We start from the raw sequence: 25,566 nt of genomic DNA, 5'->3' as shown, positions 1-25,566 counted from the left end.
TGATTCTTCTCTCCCGTTCAGAGAGCCCAGCAACCTACCAAGAGTATGCTGCCCTGACAACTTATCGACTGCCCTTGAAGTTAAGTACTTCTTTTCTCCTTAGGAGAACTTATTCTCATTTGTTCTAACTTAAAAAATTATTTTATTTAGTTTTTTAATTGAATCACAGTGAGATACACACTTACAAAGTTGTTCATGTTTTCCTTCAATATGAGGAAATAAAAGCTACCGAGAGTATCCCGCCTGGATGGCAGAGCCTGGCAAGCTACCCATGGCATATTTGATATGCAAAAAACAATAATAACAAGTCTCACAATGGAGACATTACTGGTGCCTGCTCGAGCAAATCAAAGAACAATGATGGGATGGCAGTGATACAGTGATAAAATATAACAATATTATTGCAGAAAGCTGAACATACTGGAGAGCATGCCATACATGAAAGAGGAGTGGTTAGATCCCTAGCACTGCACAGTTTCACAAGCATGACCAGGAGTGACTCCCAAGCACTGGTTTATGAGTAGCTTTTGAACATCACTGGATGTGTCCCCAAAACAAAACCAAAGAATCTAATAATATCAATAATAATTTTAAAACGTAATGGCTGAAACGCCCAAGAGAATGCAATGCTAAGCTTGAACTCATTGTAAAATAACCCAGAGCATAATGAAGAAAAAGACACTAAATTCTAATTGGTTTTAGGATTGTAAGAAACTGAAGAAACTTGGAGATATTTCATGCAATAATATATCTGCTTCTACCTTTTGCTTCAGACTTATATCTATTCCTCTGTAGAGCCCATTTTGCTGAATCAAGATGCCTAAATCGTTGTGGGTAGTCATGATATCAGAGTCGGAATAAAAGTGTCAAAGGTATAAGTCAAGACACTGGTGGTCACAATGCAAGCCAGTCAATCAGGGTAAAGGTCAAGGAGAAAACGAACATAGCAAACACAAATATGAGACTGAAGATAATTTAGTACAGTTACTTAATTTACTGAGCTACAGTGGAATAGAGAAAAAAATATTTATACATGTTTGAGTTCTATGTGCATTAACTAGTTTATCTCCTCATAGCATGGTAGCACTGTCGTCCCCTTGTTCATCGAGTTGCTCGAGCGGGCACCAGTAACTTCTCCATTGTGAGACTTATTCTTACTGTTTTTGTTATATTGAATACGCCACGGGTAGCTTGCCAGGCTCTGCCATGCAGGCGGGATACTCTTGGTAACTTTTATCTCCTCATAGTGAAAGAAATCGTGAACAACTTTGTAACTGTGTATCTCACTGTGATTCAATTATAAAGCTAAATCAAAAAAATTAAATAGAATAGATGAGAGTAAGTCCTGCTAAGGAGAAAAGAAGAACTTAACTTCAAGGACAGTTGATAAGTTTTCAGGCAAATGTCGTAAGGAACACATCAGTTAGATGCCTGATGCCAAAAGAGTATGGGAACAGAACCATAAATAGCTCAGACCCAGAACTCAGTCTCTTCTTGAACACTATAGTTCTGCCATCATCTTCCATATCTCAGTCCAAATAAATGCTAGAAGACAAAGGGGTGTTAGTTATACATACATGAACTTCATACTCCAAGGTAGACAACAGTAGAAAAGAACAGTCAGCAGATAGAGTCAGAGCAGTAAATAAGAGAAGAAACAGATCTCTCTATCCCTCTTTCTCTTTCTCGATCTCTCTCTTTATCTCTCTCACATACATACATGTTCAGTTTGATTTTTTTCATCTACTATTCTATATCTGCTTTGACATTACAATAACATTGTTCTGCAATGACATTGTTCACAAAACTACTCAGGTTGCTGTTATCAATGTGTAGACATGATCTATAATTCATGCCCCAATCATTAATTTTTGGTTATACACATGTATGCATACTTGTTTATTATTATACTAACTTTTATTTCAGGAGGTGACCCCAAAATCATTAATTCTGATAAAGCAAGGAACAAAAAGTGAAATAGACCTCAAACCTTAGACTTGAATGACAAAGCTCAGGTTACCAAAAGAGGGAGTTAAGGAGTTTTAAGAGGATGGCCATGAGGGAGGTGACAGTGAATAAATTAATGTTTATGGGATACTGGAACTTAGTTAACATTCATTGTGAACTGTGATGAAATTTACCCCTACAATATGTACAATCACACAGTATTTTATTCAACTTTAAAAAATAAACATACAATTTGATCCCTTTCTTTTTTTCAGAAATGCTCCCAATATAATTTGGAACTCAAATTATAGAGCGTCAAAGAAATCCTCAAATATAATTCACTTTTGTTGATATTTACAATACATTTTAAAGTTTTTTATTTGGAGCTGGAGTGATAGTACAGTGGGGAAGACGTTTGTCTTGCATATGGTGGACCAAGGTTTGATCTCCGGCACCCCCATATGGTTCCCGGAGCAACACTAGGAATGATTTCTGAGTGCAGAGCCAGGAATAAGCCATGAACAGCACCGGCAGTGACCCTAAAAACAAAAACCTAAAATAAATAAAGCTTGTTATTTATTTTGTTTCTTATATTTTTACAAGTTTTATTTAAAAGTCAGAAAAATATATTTCGAAGCATTTATTTCCCTTCCTCATCTTTGAAATATTGCTATCCACTCCAGAAAAGACAGTGTCAGGCCAACCATGGAAAAGGTCTCTAGTGTCTTATTTTATTTTCAATACCCAAACAAAATGCCTTTCGGAAGCCCACTCTAAGTTCTTTAGTTCTGAGTGCATAAACCATTGGGTTGAGGGAAGGGGGAATCACGTTGTGTAGCACATTGAGTAGAACTGGAATCAAAGTAGCCTTAGTTTCTGCCAGGTGAGTTATTGAAACCACTACAACAGCTGTGTAGAAGAAGAGAATAAGGATGAGATGGGAACTGCAAGTGCTCAGAGCCTTGGATGCAGCTTCAGCAGAGTTAAGTTTAAGTACAGAGCGAAGGATCAAACTATATGACAATAAGATAAAGCTTAGATCACTCCCCATTCCAACCCACGCCAGAACCAACTGACAAATGCTATTTGGCCTTTTGTCGTCACAAGCGAGGCTTGTCACCCCAAGATTAGAGCACAGGCAATGATCTATCTCATTTTTGGAACAATAATTACGCTGGGCTGCAAGCACAGGCACAGGAATGACACCTAATCCATTCCTAAGCACCATGAACAGTGTCACTTTGAAGATTAAGCCATTGGTGACAATTGATGGGTAACGAAGAGGGTGGCAAATAGCTACATATCTATCAAAAGCCATGCAGAGGAATATTCCAGACTCCATGCCAATAAAACAGTGAATGGCATAAATCTGAGCAAAACACTCGGGAAGGCTGATGACCTTGGCATTAAACCAGAAGATGGCCAGGATCTTGGGCATGATGGTGGTGGCCAGACCCATGTCCACCACAGAGAGAATGCCTAGGAAGTAGTACATGGGCTGCTGCAGAGCAGGATCCTGGAAGATGGTAATGAGGATGAGGATGTTAGCACCAATAGCTATGAGGTAGAGTAGCGCTAGTGGTAAGGAGAGCCAGTGCTGCCAGCTGTGAATGCCTGGCAATCCCATCAGGATGAATTCAGAGACTTGGACTTTGGAGGTATTGGAGGCTTTCAGAGATTCAGACATAGTTTTCTATGAGGAAAAGAAAACAGTTTTCAAAGTCACTCTCTGAAAGGATGATCATCATCAGACATTATTTTAAAACTGTGTACATATAGTACACTCTGTTATAACAAAATCAATCCTGTAGTCTGTCGTTTACAGTAATCCAAGACAAATTTAACATAAGTTTTTAGAGTGGGCAATAGAAAGAAAAAAATTAAATTAACAAATACTAGTCAACTACTTAGAATAAATTCAGCATGTCTGAAATCTCAATTCGTGTTGTCTTAGTTATTTTAGGTAGGAACTACAATATGAATATATTTCTATCTTTTTGTTTCCCCCTTTTAGGGGTGAGGATATATGAGTGTTTGTGCTGCATCTGACTGTATTCAGTTTGTGCTGCATCTGACTCTATTGCAATTTTCAAGTACTGTATGTAGTGCTAATAATCAAATCTGCATGAGATGCCTGCAGAGTAAGCACAATATCCTCTGTACTCTTTACAGATCCTCGGACTTTTTTTTGAGATCTTTGTCTACTCAGGCACCCAGTCAAATCAAGAGAACACATTTTCTCTATTCCCATTTGTCCCTAGCTTAATTCAGATGTTTAATTTGGAGGCTTTATTTATTCATTGTTTTATTTATTTTGGTTTGTGGACCACATCCAGCAAAGCTCAGGGCTTAGCCCTGGTTCTGCACTCCTGCAGTGTGACCTCTGAGTGCAGCCAGACAATGTTCTGGCACCAGTCACACCACTAGTGTGAAATTGCCTCCACTTATTTCCCAGGACCCATCCCATACTCCCAACCTCCCAGCCTGTCCTCTTAACAGGCACCTTTCTAAGTTTAGTTGTTAAAGTTTGGGTCTCATGATTTCAGTATTATTGACTGTGACTTGTACATGTAGCTCTATCATTACTTACAGCCATGATGCACCTTAATCCCCTTGATCTCTGTCCCACTTGCTTCTCATCTTCTATCTCTTCTTTCCCTCCCCTTCAAGAGTTTTTCCTTCTCTTCCCTATACTCTGTGTCTAAGGGTGATCTAGGCATCTCCCATTAAATCACATATAGGTGATACCATTCCATATCTATTCTATATTCTGACTTAGGCATCTAACATAATACTTTTTAGTTCCACCTATGTTACCAAGAATTGCATGATTCCATCATCCCTTATAGCTTTATTGCCTCATTGTATATTTATGCCACAGTTTCATGTTAATTCATATGTTTATTAACTAATATAGTGTAGCCATTTTTGTAAATGTATAATTATGAGAGATCTCTAACTTGACTAGGATAAGGTTCCAATGACAGAGTCAGGTTTTAAGATTTTGATTTTAGCTAATAAACAAAATGACCAATCCATCATACTTAAGAAACTTCATTTTATATTGAGTCACATTCAGATATTGACTCATCTCTCTGTGACTTATTTTTCATGTATTTTATTCTGCATCCGAATCTAATTAGACAAACCTTAAATGAAGTAATCCATACTTTGTTTTTCTTTAAACAAACACTTTCTTTGCTGATTTATTTCTTTTAATTCACATAAATAAATACTCATCTTTTCTTCAGTACCTGTTCTTCAATAATCTTACGTAGTCATGCTGTCTCTTTTCCCATTTACATTATAAGTAATACCATTTTTCTAAAATTTTTGTCCCCTTGAATAAAGATATTTTAAACTCTAACATAATTATACATTTATGGTATATACCTATTCTCTAAAGTAATACTCAAGTTCCTTTATAGTACAAGCATCCCTCTGAAAAAGTCTATAAAAGCACTTTGGTGCTGTAGACGTAATACAAACTAAGGCAATTGACTGGCTTGCAACCCACCCTGACTCCTCCCAGGTACCACATTTTGTCTCCAGAACATTTCCAGGAGTAAGCCCTGAACACTTCCTGATATAAATCCCAAATGAAGCAAAAGCAAAACAGAAACTCTCTCATATTAAAAAAGGTCATAAATTGTCATCTTGCTGTTTTCATTTGTTTATATCCTACATTTCACATGCTCTTCATGTTTGCTATTTACTATAATTGTTAATTTTGTAAAGTACTTAATATGTTTTACACTATGAGAAAGCTCTTGTGAAAAAGAATTACAGATTATTGAGGATATAGAGTTAGAAAATAATGGTATAAGACAAAAGATGTAGAAGTTTTAAACGTCTATATAATAGATAAATATAATGTGCTAGCAAAGGGGGAAATTTCCTACTGAGCAGATAAAAATACACACCTGTTTGGAGAAAGGGTCTTTCACTTGGGACGAAGATGCTTTTTCAGCTGACACAATTGTATCAAAGCTAAGTGTATTTGGAATTTATGGGGAATAGTAAGCAGCTCAGTGGTCTAGAGTTAATAAAGCTCCTTTGGTAATATAAGAGAATGGTCCACTGAGATGAGCTGAATTCCTAGGATGTCAAATCCCAAAAGGTTGTAACACTGTAGCACTGTAATCCCGTTGCTCATCAATTTGCTCGAGCAGGCACCAGTAACGTCTCCATTACAGTAACTCCATTTTGGCATATGGAATACAACACAGGGAGCTTGCCAGGCTCTGCTGTGCGGGCGGGATACTCTTGGTAGCTTGCCAGGATGGAGAAATTAAACCCGGGTAGGCCATTGCAAGGCAAACGTCCTACCCACTGTGCTGTTGCTCCAGCCCAAAAGGTTATAATGAAGAAAAATTCTGAAATAAGTCACTGATAATGTAATTTTAGTACTTCACTGTCACTGTTACTGTCATCTCATTGCTCATCAATTTGCTCAAGCGGGCACCAGAAACATCTCCATTGTGAGACTTGTTACTGTTTTTGGCATATCAGATATGCCACAGGTAGCTTGCCAGGCTCTGCCATGCAGGTGGGATCCTTTCAGTAGCTTGCCGGGATCTCAGAGAGGGGCAGAGGAATAGAACCCAAGTCAGTTGCATGCCAGGCAAGCGCCCTATCCGCTGATGGCAAAAAAAGAAAATATTTTCACTTGTGAAGTTAAAATAGAGACTATAAAAGGTGAATGATCTCAAGTGGACGAATGAGTTTGTGGGAGTACAAACATCTAAAAATGTTATTTTTAGAATAACATTTAGGTTACTCTAAAATCTGTGATTAGAAATTTTACCTGAAAAAAATCTCTTAAATGATAAAGTATTTATCCTTATTAAATAATATGTTTAGTTCCATTTATAGTAGGGATGCAAAGATAAAATTCAAAATGAAGGAAATGTATAATGGGAGTCTGGAGTAAATGATTTAAATAAAAAATGCAGAGATGTGGGAGTATCATGTGAGGTAATTAATTTAGTCTTTGAGTCAGAGAATGGTTTTCTAAGGAAATACCATTTAGTGCTTAAATCAAAATTTGAGTAGGAGTTAACCAAGATAGGTATTCAGTGGACGAAGCATACCACAGACTTCAAGACGCTGAAATATTTAACATAATAAAAGACTATAATGTGGCTTGAGTCCCAAACCTGGTGAAAATAAGAAATTCTGGAAAATAGAGCTTTTGGTATAACATAACATCACCTCTAGGATGACTTAGACTGTGTGAATATATACATAACTACCCCCACATTCATATAAATATTATATGTAAATGCATGTGGACGTGCAAACATTGTTTTGTTTTTAATTTTGGATTTTGTGTCACACCCAGTGATGTTCAAGGGTTACTCCTGGCTCTGCACTCAGAAATTACTTCTGGGGCTGGAGCAATAGCACAGCGGATAGGGCATTTGCCTTACCCATGACTGACCTGGGTTTAATTCTCATTATCCCGTATGGTTCCCTGAGCACTGCAGGGAATTCCTGAGTGAAGAGCCAGAAGGAGTAACCCCTGTGTATTTATGGGTGTGACTCAAAAAGCAAAATTAAAAAAAAGAAAAAGAAAAGCAAGGAAAAGAAATTATTCCTGTTGGTGTCCAGGGGACTGGATGGGGTACCAGAGATAGAACCAGGGTTGGCAGGAAATTCAAGAGCCCTACCCAGTGTACTATCATTCCAGTCCCCGGACATTGATTATTTGAATGTGTATGTAGATTGACAGGTATATATATATATGTACATATATATGCATATATATTCAGGTTAATTTTATTAAAGAGATCAGAAAAATCTATCTGAGAAATAATTTAATACATTTATGTCATGTACATTAGTCACAGTTCATTAAGTTTTTATTTTAAAATATATTTAACGGAATATTTATTTTTTGTTTTATTGCAGAATTATTTGCAAATGTTGTTTTAAAATTCATATTGATGAGTATTAGCCAAGAAAAATGCTTAAGTGTCCAGAGTGCTAGTACAGCTGTAAGGCAGTTGCCTTGCAAAAGGCTGACCTCAGACCAATCCTCAGCACCCCAAGTGCCCACAAGAGTGATCCTTGAATCAGCAGACCCTGGCTCTGCACTCAGGGACCACTCCTGGTGAGTCATGGGGGACCATATATGGGATGCTGGGAATTGAAGCCACATGTGACCCCAAATTAACAAAAACCAAATTTTAATAGAAATGGAATAACAGTATGTCATCACACGTAGTTTTCTGCACTTATAAATAAGAATATGAAACTAACACCTTAAGTGTTCTCCTCAAAATCAACTTTTGCTGTTTGGGGGCACAGTCAGCAGTGCTCAGGCAACTCCTGGTTGAATATTTAGGATTTACTTCTGGCCATTCTTGGCAAACTATGAGGTGATAAAACAAACTTAGGCCTCCTACCTCCAAAGCATTTACTATAGCCCTTTGAGCTATCTCCCTGGACCCTCCCTGCTACAACCCCATAAAAGATTTTAAGACTGTGTGAATCTTTGTTAGACTCAGAATATGTTAAATTTCCAAAATTTTTGATAAAATGATCTTTAATTTAATAAAATATAACAGTGAATGTGGATTTATTATGTATGCCTTCTACCCTTATTGTTCAAAACAAAATTTTATTAGTGCATCAATTTCTAGTCTGACATTCAAAAATAAGTTTATATTTAGAGAGTCTATTTCAATTTTACACAGCTTTGTGAGCTTGGACGTTAACTTGTAGTTGCCTGAGGTTCAGTCCAAACCACGTTGACGAATGAGCTCGAGAGTTTCCGAAGACAGGCATCTGTTTGTGGCTTTCTCACTCTCGGCATTCTTCGCACAGACATGAAGGTGCTAAACTAGTCGTTCTTATTCTTCATCGATGTTGTCAAGGATGGCATCTTCCCACATTGCTGCAATAGTGCCAAAGAGCTCCCAGCTGGTGGTCATTCTGGGAGTTGCTTTCTTAGACTTAAATTTTGCAGACTTTTCTCCCCACTCTATGAAGTAGAATTATGCACGAAGGAGATGGTGGTCCGATCCCGTTTGGAATTTTGGGACAACAGCGATATCAGTCAAGCAAAACCTTCGATTGAATATGATGTGGTTGGTCAATTTCATTGTGGAACTGTCCACTGGGAGACTCCCATGTCCAGCATTTAGGTTCGGCCTTCTGGAACTCTGAGTTACCATGGATGGTCTTGGTCGACATGATGAATTCAGACAGTCTCTCACCTTGATCCTTCCATTCTAGGCCATGTGTCCCAATATGGAGTTCTTCGGGCGACCTTCTCGGACCAATCTTGGCATTAAAATCACCAACAATCATCTTGTAGAAGGTGTAGTCTTCTTTATAAAACTTCTCCAGTTCCATGTAGAACCTCTCAATTTCTTCTTCATTGTAGTTGGAAGTTGGTGCATAGATGATGAAGATAGAAACTGCAGGTAGTGAGCCACATCTATTCAAGCGTAATTGTCCAATTCGGGTTGTTAGGCATTCGAATGAATCGATGCTCACGGCCAAGTTTGTGTTGACAAGGACACCAATGCCACCAATGCCTCTGTTGTCACATGTTCCGAGGAACAATTCTTCTCCAGTGTCAAAAATGGCGTTATGTGATTGATGTCTCCTTGTTTCGGTAAGACCAATGATGTTGTACTTGATCTTCTGTGCTTGCACCATCAGGTCCTCGATGGATGTTTCTGATGCCAGTGTTCGTGCGTTGAAAGTACAGACAATCATTTTAGTCTTTCTTCATTTTGGCAACCTAGTTCGTGTCCGAGATTTTTTCAGCCTCTCCTTGCTCATCTTTCTTAACGCTGCCATATTGGGGGCTCTTTTGGTGACAGGGGAATGAGGCCAATTGTTGTTACTGTTGTTGGCATATTGAATACACGACGGGTAGCTTGCTAGGCTCTGCCGTGCGGGCAGAATACTCTCGATAGCTTGCCGGGCTCTCCGATAGGGACTGCAGCTTTTAGGGTGGCCTCCAATCGCCCTTAGAGGTGTTACCATGGTTCACACCAAATTTGAACCCTATCAAATATGGTGCGGGAATAATGGGTATTAAGTGTTTTATGGTGTGTCCGGAGAGTGGCCTGGAGCATGGTGGTTTCTGGGTAGTGGATGTAGTGGGGGTCGGCCAATGAGGTATTTATCTGGCTTGGGTAGGGTGGGGTGTCTGAGTTTGACCCCTCCCTCAGATGCCGGAGATTGGAGGAGGCAGACAGAGGATCTTTTTCCAGGTCTCGTTGAACCTAGAGTTCAAGGTAGCAAAGTTCTGCTTACCTGGCTTTGCGGGGCTTCACTCGTGCATGAGGTTTGGCCCAAGTGTCCGGAGAGCAGCCTGGATCATGGTGGGGGCTTGGTAGTGGATGCAATAAAGGAAGACCTCAAAGAAAGAAGAACAGTAGTATTGGCCAGTGCAACAGAAGCCGGGAAAAGTATTCGTAATGCTCGCCTGTCCTTTGCCAACTACAAGACCAAGATGACTGCTTTCCGACATCCCAATGGATCTATCACATCTTCCAGAAAGACAATGGAGAGGATTATTCACGACTTCTACTCGGATCTCTTTGAAGCCATGTCCACCTGCCCACATACCAAATTCCGCAGGATGGATATGTCGTTCCCAACGTTCTCCCTTCTGAAATCAGACACACCATTTAATTAGTAAAGACTCGTACAGCACCTGGTGCGGACAAGGTCAGACCTGAACACCTGAAGAATCTGCCACCAGTACTCATTAATACATTGGCTCAACTCTTCACATGCTACCTGTCTGAATGCAAGGTTCCATCTCAGTGGACAACTAGTAGGACCGTTCTGTTGCACAAGAAGGGAGACATCCACGACAAGCGTGGAATGCATTAAGAGCGTCAAAGAGGTGGTTAAGAGAATGAAGAACCTCCGACTCCAGGCACATATTTTCGATTCCACCGTTCTTCCTGCACTAACATATGCCTCAGAGACCTGGGCCCTATGCAAACAGGATGAGAATGCTATTAGGAATCCCAAAGAGGAATCAAAAGAGCTATGCTGGGAATATCATGTCTCACTCAAGTGAGAGAAGGAATCCGGAGTTCTGACCTCCGTCGACGGTCAAAAATCAGGGATGCTGTCTCATTTGCCAAGGCATCAAAAATCAGATGGGCTGGTCATGTAATGCAATTCAGAGAAGACCGCTGGACTAGAGCTGTTACCGACTGGATTCCACGGGATGTCAGAAGACCTCGTGGCCGCCCACCAACTAGATGGTCAGATTTCTTCATCAAATCCCTGAATGAACGATTTGAGGCTCTTCTTGTTCCTGGAGCAAGCAGATATCATTGGGCTGCACTAGCACGCAACAGGGACAAATGGAGATGTTACTGGCACCCGCTCCAGCAAAACGAAGATCAACAGGACTACAAGTGATACAAGTTACTTCAATTTTATTGGGTAAACTGATATGTCAAGGTCCTTTGGAGTAGTTTCTTAAGAATATTTAATTTTTTTAGTCTCCAGCTTTATTGCACTCAGTTTTTCCAAAGTTGATTTCATTAATTCTAGATGTTGCTGAAATTTTATTTTTTGATCTAAGGCAAATTATTTGAGAAAAATAAAGATAACCTAAAAATATAAGAAAAGATAGGAATACATAATACACAGATATGGTGGACAATTTATCCTGGATAGTTACATAGAGCTAGTTATAGTACATTGTGAGATACTTCAATTAAACGTGATTGTGGTGACTTTGAAGATAAATAATTCACCAAACCCTCTTCTTGGGGTAAAATCCAGTTTATATATCAAGAAACAAAGGTATTTTGCTCCAAAAATATTTCTCAGAAGCTCATGAAAGTTAATGTCATTAACATCAAGAGAAACTTTGCTTGCATAAAAGATCCATAAATTTCATGAAAGGAATATCACCTAAAATGGTTTTGTTTCCAGGGGCCAGGAGGATGGATAAATGGTTGGAAACTTGCCACAAGTGTGTGTGTGTGTGTATGCCTGTGTGTGTGCAGGAGGGCTGTCGAAAGGCAGTTCAAATAAAAAAGGGGGATGAACATGACAATAATAGTTGGAATGATAATTTTGGACAAGATCTAAGTGTTGAAAATAGGTAAAGGGATATACCTGATAATCTTTAATTATATGTATTACAAACTATAAAGCCCAAAAGGAACAGAGAGAGAGACAGAAACAGAGACAGACACAGAGACAGAGAAACCGAGAGAGAGAGACCGAGACAGAGTGTGTCAGAGAGAGAGACAGAGTAAAGAAACAGAGAAAGACAAAGAAAAGTGCCTGCTATAGTGGCAGATGGGAAGAAGCAGGGTGGAGAGTAACTGGGACCATTGGTGATTGGTGTTGGGAAAAGTACAGTGGTGAAGGGTCAAGTGTTGTAACATTATATGACAAATCCAATCACGAACAACTTTGTAAATGTGTATATCACTGTGCTTTGATTAAAATAAATTAAACATTGTTTCCATAATCCCTTGAGTCTTTTTGAGCAGGAATTAGTGAAAGATGGAAAATATGACAACAAGGAGTATTTAAAGCCATTGACATGATAAAAAAAAATATTGTAACCACACAGTAGGTAAAATCACAATGTGGCAATGAGATCCCAATTGTATCACTGTATCACTGTCATCCTGTTGATGATCAATTTGCTCCAGCAGGCACCAGTAATGTCTCCATTGTGAGACTTGTTACTGTTTTTGGCATAGCAAATATACCACAGGTAGCTTGCCAGACTCTGTCTTGCGGGCAAGATATTCTTGATAGCTTGCCTAGCTCTCCGAGAGGGGCAGAGGAATCGAACCTGGGTCAGCCGAGTGCAAGGCGAACCCCCACCCACTGAGCTATCATTCCAGCCTGAGATTCCAATTAAAATGAGAAAATACCAACAAATAGTGTGCAAACCACAGGTCTGAATACTTTCTTCCAAATCATTGCATATAAGTATAGAATAAGTGACACAGCACACAGACTTGCTCCAGAGTGAGGTTCTAGAGTTTGTATGCTAGCCTGATGGTCAATTTAGAACTGATATAGGAATTCAGCTTACAGATTATGACTTCTGTAATTGTATGAAATTGCTTTAAATCTGTTCAAAATATCACGATTTGAAAATTAGGGGGGGGGAATCAAAACCAGTCCTTGTCAATATTACAATTTTTTTTATAGTTGAATGATTCTCTTCTCTTTAAAAATAAGATCATGTTTGGCATCATTTATTGAATATTTATTTCTAACTGCATACATCCCTTCTGTGAAGTATCACAGTTGAAATGTTCATATTCATGGGGATATAACCTTAAAACTGTTAGCCTTACTGTTCTGTCAATAGCTCAGGCACTCTCCAAGGGTAGGATGAAATTTTAGTAGTGGGTTTATGTGTACCCCCAAGTATTTCAAATTTAAAGTAGTGGCTTGTTTATGAAATATGTCAGATTAAATTTCTAAAAGTACTCAATTTCAGCTTGGAAAACTTAGAACAGCACCCCCCCTAGTTTTACAGTGGTAATAAAGAATTCCCTCTACAATGTTTTTGCTAATATTAAAAGTCTAAGATCAACTTGGCCCTCTTTTCCTTATAAATAAGCAAGTGAGCAAATTTCTAATCCTACTCCTATTTATTTGAGTAAGAGGTTGCTCTTCATAGACTCAAAATATTATCAATGAGTTAAATCCAGTGCTTAGGCTGGCTTCCTTGAGGCTGGAGACAATACCTAACTTGGGGAGGAGTATTACAAATTTAGAAACAAAGAGTTATGCCTGACCTCTCTTGTGCTCCCATATGTATAAATCTTATAATTCTGTACACAGATTAATAGTTTGCACACCCTTTCTCTATTATAAGATCTTGTGTGTTGACCTCATTTGGTTTCAATTTTGGAAAAAAATATGAGGTTTACATAAAAACATATATGTGCTTTACAGTTATCATTTACTTAATTGCAGCTGTATTGTCCTATCATCTGATCTTTCCAAGAATAATACAGCCAACTTAGGCTAATTTTTGAAGTTAGAAATTCATTCCTGGAGTATAGGGGAAGGACCAGAAGGTGATGGACGTTTCTATAATTATACAAAGATTCCTTTCCTTTTATGTGGAATGGGGATATGGGACACACCTGGAGGTGCTTCTTGCTCTGCATTCATGGATCATTCCTGGCAGTGCTTGGGGGGATACTACGTGGTTCCAGGGATCAAGTGTGGTTCTGATGCAAGTGAGACAAGCACCTTACCACTTGGCCTATGTCGCTGGACCTTTTAAAATGGGAACATTATCTCTGGAAGGTCAGAGGCTTTTCCTACAATACTTGGCTCAGGCCTACTAGCTTGCTGACATGAGGACAGCCTGGTTGTGCAGTCAGTGCCGCTGGCCCCAAGGTGCTTGGCTGACATACCGATCATTGTGTGGTAGTCCATGTTTTGGATCATGGTCAAGTATTTCCACATGTTATATATCTGTTCTATCACCTGAGATAGCTCCCTGTCCCTAGACGTTCTTCTACTCTAGATAGTTGAAAACTATCCCCATGATGTATAATTCCCTAAGCAGAAGTTAAGATTGATGAAATTCTGAGATTCATTTAATTTATTTTGCAGTTTTTTTTAAATTATTATTTGGGGGAGCAGCTAGCTATTCTAAGGGATTCTTTCTGGCTCTCTGGCTCTGTACTCACTTTTGGCAGTGCTCAGAAGACCATGTGGGGTGGATTGAACTTGGGCTGGCTACATGCAACACAAGTGCCCTATCCACTGTAACATTGCTCTGACCCCAGATCTTTGATTTATTATTCTCAGAAATGTTTTAGAAATTTCTATGGGAAATTTTATCAATTTCCCTATTCAAACCTCTTTCCACTATTAAATACTGAGAATTCTTTCAACTTGCAAAATTTCTTTGGAACAAGTTTTTCTTTTTTTTCTTTTTTTTTTTTTTTGCTTTTTGGGTCACACCCAGCGATGCTCAGGGGTTACTCCTGGCTTTGCACTCAGGAATTTCTCCTGGCAGTGCTTGGGGGACCATATGGGATGCCGGGGATCGAACCGAGGTTGGCCACGTGCAAAGGCAAACGCCCTACCCGCTGTGCTATCGCTCCGGCCCCTGGAACAAGTTTTTCTTTACTCCTGCATCACTCCAAGGTCTTTACCCCAGTTCTGACCCCCTTTGAAACACTCTGATAACTCTTTCCCGAATCTCTTTGGTTTTAACTCCATATACCACAGGATTGAGAGCAGGAGGGAAGAGCAAATAGACATTGGCCAAAAGAATATGAATATGGAGCGGGACATGGTGGCCAAAGCGATGCGTGAAAAAGGAGAAGAGAGCCGGTGTGTATGAAATCAGTATGACGCAGACATGTGAACCACAAGTTCCTAAGGCCTTGGTCCGAGCTTCATGGGATGAGAGGCGAAGGACAGCTCTGGCGATGAGGATATAGGAGAGACCAATGCAGACTAAATCAACTCCAATGACCAACAGCGCTGCTGTCAACCCATACACACGGTTAGGTCTGGTGTCTCCACAAGCCAGTTTTACTACAGCCATGTGCTCGCAATAGGTGTGTGGTATTACATGGCTTTTGCAGAAATCCAGACGCCTAATGAGAAAAGGACACGGCAGCATAAGCATGGAGCCCCGCATCATAGCAGCAACACCAATGCGTGCAATTATAGTGTCAGTGAGGATAGTGGCATAGCGGAGTGGGTGACAGATGGCCACGTAGCGATCAAAGGCCATAGCCAGCAGCACAGTGGACTCCATCATGCAGAAGGCATGAATGAAGAACATCTGTGCCAGACATCCTGCTGCAGAGATGTGTCCAGCTCCACACCACAGGATGGCCAGTAGCTTGGGGACTGTGGAGAAGGAGGCAGCCAAATCGATGGTTGAGAGCATGCACAGGAACAGGTACACAGGCTTGTGCAGGCTTGGTTCTGTGGCAACAATCACCAGAATAGTTATGTTACCCACAATTGTGGCTGTGCCCAGACAGCACACGGGGAGCGAGAGCCACAAGTGGAACTGTTCCAGACCTGGGATGCCCAGGAGGAAGAAAACCGAAGAATCCAGATTTGTGTGATTGGGGGACTCCATGGTCTGGTCAAGAGATCTGAGCATCTTCGCAGATTAGAAACTCTAACAGAATTTCATATAACCTGGGAGACAACACAGAATAAGGATATATATTAGTAATGCTATCTCTAAATGTTAGGCAAATATTGTCATCTATAAAATAGGGATAATAGCACTATTCCCTAGAAGTGCTAATAGAGTGTGTGAAATGATATCCTTAATGAAACTTGATTGGTGACTGATTCAAAATATGTACTAAACAAAATTGATGAATATAAGATAGTGCTTGAATCAACTCATAGATTAGAATTGTCTTCTTGCTAGGGTCTAATAGCATTAAAATAAATGATGGCTATTATTAATATTATTCTTAGTAAATGCACTTTATGGAATATGGAAAGAGGTTGTGTGTGTTTTTTTTTCAATTCAGAACACCAGCTCAGGGAGTGATCATTTGTCTTGTTTTTCATATAAGAGTGGGTTCTGATTTGGATCCTAGAGTTTGCTAATTATTTCTGATCATATTGCTGCTGTTGTTTCCACCCCTTTCTCTAATCACACATATTTTCACATATCCCTAATTAATACTACTCATTTAAAATTTTTAAGATGCTTTACCTACACTCAGTTTTTATTCTGGAAGGTGTTGATGTTCGCTCTTTCTGGATTTATTTTTGCTTCTAAGACAGAAACTCCTAACCTAGCTCAAGTTTACTCCTGAAATTATTTGCATCCACATTCTATCTATGATTTTTAATGATGCCACATAAGATTCTAGTAAAATTTGTCTTATTCTTACTCATCATATCAATTAGTGATTTTATAAAATGATCTTGCAACCAAAGATCTCACACTCCTCTCTCATTTATCCTATTTCTGTCCCATAAAAAAAGCATAATATATACCAAGTGGTGTTTCAGCTAAAAGGAAATATGAAGAATATGGAAAAATAAGCAAGTAATGGGATAGAGGAGATGTCTAATTATTAGGATAAAAGCTGCAAACTCACCTTAACTGGAATTGTTCATAGTCTGAGAACCTACTAACAAGAAATTTACTTTCATTTATGTGAAATTCTTGATGTGAAGATAATCAATAACTAGTAATTTAGAAGAACTGGAGAGATCGCACAGCAGGTGGAGCATTTGCCTTGCATGAGGCCGACCCGTGTTTGATACCTCTGTCTCTCTCAGAGAGCACGGAAAGCTACCATGAATATCCCGCCCACATGGCAGAGACTGGCAAGCTCCCCATGGCATATTCCACATGCCAATAACAGTAAAAGCAAGTCTCACAATGGAAACATTACTGGTGCCCACTTGAGCAAATCGATAAACAGTGGGATGACAGTGCTACAGTGCAGTAATTTAGAATCTAGAAAAAGTGCTGAAATTATAATTATTTTTAAATGATACTAGGAAGTGTAGAATTTAGAAGTCTTTGTCAAGAATAGTCAGCTTCCCGTTCGGGTTGAAAGATGTGTGCCGAAAGTAGACTATAGACTGCACACAATGGCTACTCAATACCTCTATTGCAAACGACAACACCCAAAAGAAGAACAAAAGGGAATGCACTGCCTCAGAGGCGGGGTGGGGTGCTGGGGGATGGGAGGGGGTGGTGGAAGGGATACTGGGAACATTGGTGGGGGAGAATGGGCACTGGTGGAGGGATGGGTAAATGATCACTGTATGACTGAAATGCAAACACAAAAGTTCATAAGCTTGTAACTGTACCTCATGGTGAGTCACTAATGAAAAAAATAATAATAGCTTCTTGTCACAACTTTTCCTTATTCCAGGTATTTAAACATCATATGAAAAAAGTTAACACTTTTTCCTTCATGAAACAACTATTGTATTGCATAGTCACTTAAAAACAAAATCCGTGAAGAGCCTTTAGTTTTGGCTACACACAAGGTCCTTCCTACTATGAATATGGATTTAAGAAATCAAGGAGAAAAGAAACCTAACCAGATAGACAAAACATGTTGATGTATTAATTCTGTGGCTATTCTCACTGACAAAGGACTCAAATGAAGGAGAATAAATTGGTAACAAATACTATTCACTTCACACTTCAAGGACACCACATAACCTCCATAGAAGAGGAATAACTGTGACTTAAACTAGTAGGTTCTTATGAATCTTCTTATTGGGCACACTGCTTTGTGAATTTTTGGTAGAGAAGGCAGAAAGCAAAGATTGAAGCCATGGTTAAATTGAACCTACAGTTGCATTTCTTAAGAAGCACATAAAAGAACTTGTTCACAGAACCTGACTGATCTCAATGTAACATGGGTTTTCTATTATCCTTGGGCTTTACTTAATATTCAGACATATATGCTTTCCATATTTTGTTTGTCCTTACATATCACTTGAAGAAAGTATATTTTAGAGTTGTATAACTTAGACTTTAAAATAAAAATAGCATATTGGCAAAAAGTATGTTAGCATTAGAGCCTATGAAATTAGGAACAAACCTGTGTTTACCTCTTACTGACAGTATTACCTGGGTAAAGTCAATTTTCCTCTAAGATTTAAAAGTTTCTCAATATGTAATACGGTAATAACATTCTGTAAATTTATTGACTTTTATCTACTTATTGATATTTAGTTAAAGACAATAACCTCATGCTGTTTATTGCATAGAGATAGGATCAATAAATATTATTTACCATTATCATTACTTTCACTTCAGTAGAAAGGTGAGTTTGTCTCAAAACCAGGCACCATAATTCACAGTTGTTGAGAGTTGAGCTTCAGGCATACAGTATTCTAACACCAACCCCAAAACCAGTCAGCTTCCCTACTTCAACGTCCCAGTTTCCCTTCACCTCATAGTCTTCCTCCTTGACAGATACATATTTAGGTTTGGTTGTTGTATTTTGGATGTCTTCAGTTTTGTTGACTCTGTGGTTCAGATACATAGATATACCACTACTCTACACTGCCAATGTGACTAAAGCCTCAGTTACTCCCCACTCTGTTTGCCTTTTCTTACTTCCCTTCTTTTCTCAGTTTCTATCCTATCCTTCTCAGCCCCGTAATCTAGGATCCAGAATAATCTAGGTATGCCCATTTTGAGATCTTGCATTTTCTTTGCCGTGTTTTTCTATAGACCACAGATAAGTGAGAATCTTTGGCAATTATCCTTCCTGAACTTTGCTTAACATGATATCTTCCAAATTGCAGAAAGCTGCATGACCAGCTACACTATAGCCCTAGGTTGAAAATTACACAATTAAAATTTATACTCTAAGGTAAGCTTGCTGGAAAAAAAATTCTATAATTGTTTTCTGTGTACCCTCTCAAACCCTATGACAATTATTTGGAGGTCGGAAGAATTCCTTGCTATTTTTAGTCAAACTTGATAGATTCTACTCCATTTTTTCTCACCAAGTTAATGTGATGGTGAATTTCTGTTCAACTGGGTAACTCACCATAGATAATGGAGCTAGAATCAGATGCAATAGGAGGAAAACCATGCTCACTAAACTACCCCAGCCACTTCTTTTACATTGGGTATCCCCACAGTTTCCATTTCTCTTAGAATTTGCCTTAACATAGTGGGGAGGCATAACTTGAGGCTTCTTTTTTAAAAATTTAATTTAATTTAATTAATTATATTTTTCATTGACCCACAGCAATATACAGTTGCAAAGTTATTCATGATTTGGTTTTAGTCATATAATGTTCCAACACCTGACCCTTCACCAGTGTGTTTCCCAGACCAATGGTCCCAGTTTCCCTCCTCCCACCCTCACTACATGGTAATAATTTTTGGAAATAATCATGTTTGTGAGACTTGTTACTGTTTTTGGCATATCATGCAGGCGAGATATTCTCTGTAGCTTGCCGGACTCTTGAGAGAGGCGGAGGAATCGAACCCGGGTCGCCTGTGTGCAAGGCAAACGCCCTACCTGCTGTGCTATCACTCCAGCCCCTGGTGCCTACTCGAACAAATCAATGAGTGATCATGTTAGATTGGAACTGAGTGTTGTAAGTAGGTAAAAGGATACATCTGATAAACTTCCACTATCTGTATTGCAAACTATGAGATTCCTAAAAGAATGATGTGAGAGAGAGAGAGAAGAAAACTTGAGACTTCTTCACCAGAATTTGTTCATCTTTAGTTCTCTGACTGCCTCTATGATTTTTTCCAATTAGCTGCTGAGATAAGCACAAATAACCACGCATTACTTCAAATAACTCATTTCATAATTTAATTCTATTTCTAAACATTAATTTTAGCCACTTTAATTTTTTCTATAGAATCTCAACCTTTATACATCAACCCATCCAAAAGACTATGTACTCTTATGATCCCACTCAATGCTATCACCATCCCATTCAACTCACAAGAATAAGTCTGATGTCTCATACCATATCTTGTAGAAAACATCTTATGATAATAATAAATATCCGATTATGCTTACATCTTAGCTTGCACCTTTATCTTAATCTCGAATCTATTTCTATTGTGATATTCCATCCAATTTCTTCAATAAGGTAAAAGTTCCCACATCACAATTTGAGAGAGAAAAATGGAATAGAGACTTTACATGCCTGAAAACTCTACCAGAAATCATAGGTGTTTCTGTGTACTAAATATTTACACAGCTAAATATGGGCTACTTCTGTTCAATGTTAGGACGTTAGCCATAAGAAAATTTATTTATTTTTTTTCACATTGATCAATTTGAAAAGAACTTTCCAGTCAAGGTGAAAATTTCTAGTTCTTTTGAGCTCTTTTAGTTTTCATAAATTGGTGTGCTCTGCTACCTTTTAAAACATTCTTTTTTTTAATTAATAGTTTATTTTTAATTAGTGAGTCAACGTGAGGTTACAGTTACAGATTTTTACATTTTTGTGCTCATGTTTCTCCCTTACAAAGTTCGATAACCCATCCCTTCACCAGTGCCCATTCTCCACCACCAGTAAACCCAGCATCCCTCCCCCCTCCCCAGTCTCATCTCCCCCCACCCCACACTGCCACTAAGCCATAAGAAAATTTAAAGTAGTCATTTAGAATCCTAGATCATGAGAAAACTCAATATAATCTTAAAGTTTCTGCTTTCTTACTGCTTATCTTCATAGTGTCTGTCTAACTCATTAGGCACACACATTTTTGCAAATGCTTAGTGAATAATTCTTTTTTGATAGTAATTTCAGTGATATTATAGAAAAAGTTTTGAGATATTTTTAATGCTGCCTCCCTCTCCAAGCAAGGTCTGGTTAATATTGCTCCTTCCTTGTTTACCACTTTGCTCCTATTTCCAGTAAGCCAAATCTAAACTAAAATCCCTAATATAAGATGTCCACTAAAACTCTAAACCAGTCTTCACAAAGTGCTGTTTAGCAAAATATCTTTTATGGCTCCTGAAATTCATTCTTCCTCCTTTCAGCAACATCTTATCACCAATAATAGAGATTTTTAAAAAACATTTAAGAAATGCTTTTTTTCAGATTTTTTCCAAACTCACATGATTCTGGGACAGCACACATGAGAAGGCAAAACTATGTGGGATCATCCTCAAAAAATCCAAGTGCATTACTAGTCTTCTGCCCTCAACTATTTGAATTCTGGAACAGTGGTGGAGCTAATTAAACATCTCAGCCCCACCTGGGAGCCTTCTGGGTTGCACTGGGTTTATGGCTAAAGCCAGCTGGGGAGATTCTGTGATCCCCAGAAAATTGAGCATCCTAAAAAAAAGGAAGATAATTCTGTCCCTCTCAAAATAACAAAAAAAAAATAAAAAAGAAAGAAAGAAAATTGAGCATCCAAGTTGGTATTTTCTTTTCCATTTTCATAGTTTACCAGTTTAGAATATACAGACAAAATTAGAGAAAAATTTTGTTAAGTAAGAAAGAAAAATTATTTATGATCTACTCTCCTATAGCTCTTTATTTGTCTATGCTTTAATTATCTTGATCTGGGCTGGCACTGATTATATGAGACATCTTAATACTTTAGGACTGCAGAAGCCATAGGTGCTGCTGGCATCTGATTATTCTGTTTCCATTGTAGTACCATTCTCAAGGAGTACCAAAACATACTCTATCATTCACTTCTATGATTTTATATCCCTAGATCATTCTTTTATGCTTACTCTTCTCTGGATCACTACTCTTAGAAAGATCACTACACTTATACCTGTTCTTGAATTAGGCATTGATTCATAGTTGCAAGGAAACTGACTTTATGAGATGCCTTGTCATTTTTTAAATTATCTGTGAAAGATAGAGCAAAATTACAGTAGAAATTATATCCATATCTAAAAGATTCGACTTACCTGGATCTAAGACTTTGTAAAACAATTAGCTTTTTTTCTTTTTTCAATTTTTTGTCCATGAGGTAATTATGACTGAGATTTGCATACTACACATTGCTCAACTTTGATATCTTTTTGTTGATATTTTGATATCTTTTGTTGAGAATTCATCCATTCTGCATGTCTCAGTACTATATTTACAAAGAGCTAGCTCTATTGTTTTAAATCTATATTCCAGTTTTCCCTTTTCTAACAAACTCTTGGTACAACTACTAACATATATAAAGAGTTCAGTTGATATGGCCAAATCACTTATATAATCTTTATTGTGTAGCTCAGAATTCTTTCCTAACTTGAATAATGTCTAAACTTTGGTTCTAGGAAACTCAACCTTAGGCACTACTTAGGATCCATCACTATACATGGAAACTTTAAAGAATTGTCTGTAAAAATGATGTTCTCTTTCTATAATTAACTGCACCGTTTTATCTCATTGTCATCCAGATAAATGCTCCTCTAATCATTTTCTCTTCAAATCTTACTATACTTAAATGTATCTATCCTGGTTGTAGTAGTCTATAGTGCTGAACCAGATCTGAATTTTATTCCACTGAATATTCTTAATTGCAATTCCTGACTCACTGAAAATGTTTTAAAACTTTAGTGGACCTCCAAATTATCCATATTCTTGTTATAATGGAAAGTGCTAGTCTACATCCCAAGTATTCCTGATTCTCTACATTTAAAACAAGGTACCCAGATTTTCCTAACAATTTTCAATTAACACTGGCAATGCTTTTTAGGGATCACATTTTAAAATATTTCTCTGTTCATTAAAAATATGATTAGATTTTCATACTTAAGTTGCTGGTCTAGTAACTTCCGTTTCAATGTATAGAGTACATAAGTACATCTCACCCTGGTTTGATTTCCAACGTCCCATATGGTGTCCCATGCTTGAAAGAGTGATCCCTGAGCACAGAATCAAGAATAAGCCCTGAGTACAGATGGTTGTGTCATTCCCCCACCAAAAGAAATATGCTGTGAATATCTCTGTTTGAAAGGAGTGCCCCAAAGGTGCTTGAGGGCTTCGGGGCTTCTCCCAGGATAGGTATAACTGACAATTCAGTGATAGGGACTGGTATAGGACTATATGCAGGAGTGTCTAGGGATCATGCAATGCAGGGAGTTGGGCTAAAGGGTTAAATAATGCAACACATGCTCTCAAAACCTTTAAAATATATCCCTGACCCTATCACAAATACCTTTATTAAGTCACCTTAAAAATCTATAACAGAGCAAGAGTTAGCAATATTTCTTTCTCAGGAAACTACACTGAATGTCCCAGAAATAGCTTTTTTGTCTCCAATAAAGTTTCTTCCAAGAAATTTTCAATTCATTCCACTCTTATTATTTAGTAAATAAATAAATAAAATAAGAAAGAAATAAAGATTTGCAACATCTTTATTGACAATCTCAAATAAATCTACCTTTCATTTATCACTTCTACAGATTTTCATTTATAATTTTTATAAATTTTCAGTGAAAATTAGATTTCTATGGATATTATGATTCTGTGATCTATCAATTTGCATTGGCATAATAAGGATCTCCAGAATTTCTTTTCTAGAATATTTCCAGAACTGGTGGGTATAGTGCAAACTCTGAAAGTTGTCCTTTTTTTTTGGTCTATAATGCAAGTTCCTAAAAAGTTTTGATTGCCAGGAATCTACATAAAAATTAGCTAGCTGTTCTCAACAGTTCCAGTGACATTCTGGATAAGAATAAGATCCTGACTGTCTTTCCCAGTTAAAATTTATTTTCCATATACTGGTTGATTTAGAGAGTTGGCTGGCCCATATGACTAATCAGTGTTATTTTTTAAAATTTATTTCTTAGTTTAAATTCTCACTCACTGTCACTATCACTGTCATCCCGTTGCTCATCAATTTGCTCAAGAGGGCACTAGTAATGTCTCCACTGTGAGATTTGTTGTTACTATGTTTGGCATATCGGATACGCCATGGGTAGCTTGCTAGGCTCTGGCATGTGGGCGAGATACTCTTGATAGCTTGCTGGGCTCTCAGAGAAGGGCGAAGGAATGAAACTTGGGCCAGCTGCATGCAAGGCAAACGCCCTACCTACCGCTGTGCTATCATTCCAGCCCAAATTCTCACTCATGTGCTTTAAATTTATCATAAAGGGTTAGTCCTTGAGAATCCAGAATTCCTACCAGCCCCTGTCGCCTCGCCAATATAAGCAAAGTCCAAAATCAGTGTATGTTCCCTTTCTCCACTGCAAACTGATTGAATGCTCCTAGGCATAAAATATAAGAATAAACCAAAGTAATAAATCAAAGTTTCTTTATATATTTTGCTAAAGGGCCTTTTATTCAACCATAATAAGAATCCCAAAGGTCAATTTGGTCAAAACAGTTAAATAAGGAGTATCTATGGAAAATTCATATGGGTCATACCTGGGCAGAGGGTCAAATATGTAACCAAAAAGATCTTAAATTATCAGACAGTCCCATTAGCTTAAGTGAGACTAATGCAAAATGTTAATCTTATTTCAGCAACACAAAATGACTCCTAAATAAACAAGACATCTGTGGGAAACAAATGAGAATTCTCTGATACTGTTTGATAATTAAATAAGTTTTTATGATAAAATAGTACCTAGGTTAAAATGAAAAGTGTGAAACAGAACCACAAATTTATTTAATATGTAAACCCTTTTTTTTTTCGCTTTACACCCAGCAATGCACAGGGGTTATTGCTGGCTCTGCACTCAGGAATTACTCGATTACTCCTGGCGGTGCTCAGGGGACCATATGAGATGCTGGGAATTGAACCTGGGTCAGCTGCGCGCAAGGCAAACACCCTACCCGCTGTGCTATTGCTCTAGCACCCTGAGTTGTAAACCTTTAATCGTGTGAAAGGACAGTGAACACTCTGGTGGAGAGTACGTGTTGGAATATTGATATGCATAGGATCCTATTATCTATAGCATTGTAAATCAGAATGACTCATCATCATCATCATCATCCTGCTGATCATCGATTTTCTCGAGTCTCAGTAAATCAGAATGACTAAAAAGAAAAAAAAAGTGGTGTTAGAATGTCATCAAAAAGGAAGATTTTTATTGAAAATAAATAGAATTTTTTTCTTTGTTTTGGGGTCACACCCAGAGCTATTCAGGGCTTACTCTTGGCTCTGTGCTCAGGGATCATTCCTGGCAAATTCAGGGACCATATGGGTTGCCAGGGATTGAA

General features: G+C 38.2%; 2 protein-coding genes and 1 pseudogene across 2 annotated transcripts; all 3 read right to left on the bottom strand.

The window, feature by feature from the left end:
• Positions 1-2,665: 2,665 nt before the first annotated feature.
• Positions 2,666-3,634, bottom strand: LOC101537254 (olfactory receptor 56B1-like). The gene has a single exon (XM_004621199.2). It carries the CDS (start codon positions 3,632-3,634, stop codon positions 2,666-2,668), a length of 969 nt encoding a protein of 322 aa, XP_004621256.2.
• A 5,170-nt stretch (positions 3,635-8,804) lies between these two features.
• Positions 8,805-9,678, bottom strand: LOC129405816 (craniofacial development protein 2-like; annotated as a pseudogene).
• Positions 9,679-15,091: 5,413 nt separating this feature from the next.
• LOC101537517 (olfactory receptor 52P1) lies at positions 15,092-16,066 on the bottom strand. Its single transcript, XM_004621200.2, has one exon. The coding sequence runs from the start codon at positions 16,064-16,066 to the stop codon at positions 15,092-15,094; it is 975 nt and encodes a 324-aa protein (XP_004621257.2).
• Positions 16,067-25,566: the final 9,500 nt, after the last annotated feature.

The sequence above is a fragment of the Sorex araneus genome, chromosome 6, assembly GCF_027595985.1.
Source record: "Sorex araneus isolate mSorAra2 chromosome 6, mSorAra2.pri, whole genome shotgun sequence".
Taxonomy (NCBI): Eukaryota; Metazoa; Chordata; class Mammalia; order Eulipotyphla; family Soricidae; genus Sorex; species Sorex araneus.
The sequence above is the reverse complement of the archived record's forward strand: the minus strand, read 5'-3'. Positions and strand labels throughout refer to the sequence as shown.

Excerpts from the sequence above, each read along its gene's own strand:
- LOC101537517 (XM_004621200.2), bottom strand. The coding sequence starts at position 16,066 with ATGCTCAGATCTCTTGACCAGACCATGGAGTCCCCCAATCACACAAAT.
- LOC101537254 (XM_004621199.2), bottom strand. The coding sequence starts at position 3,634 with ATGTCTGAATCTCTGAAAGCCTCCAATACCTCCAAAGTCCAAGTCTCT.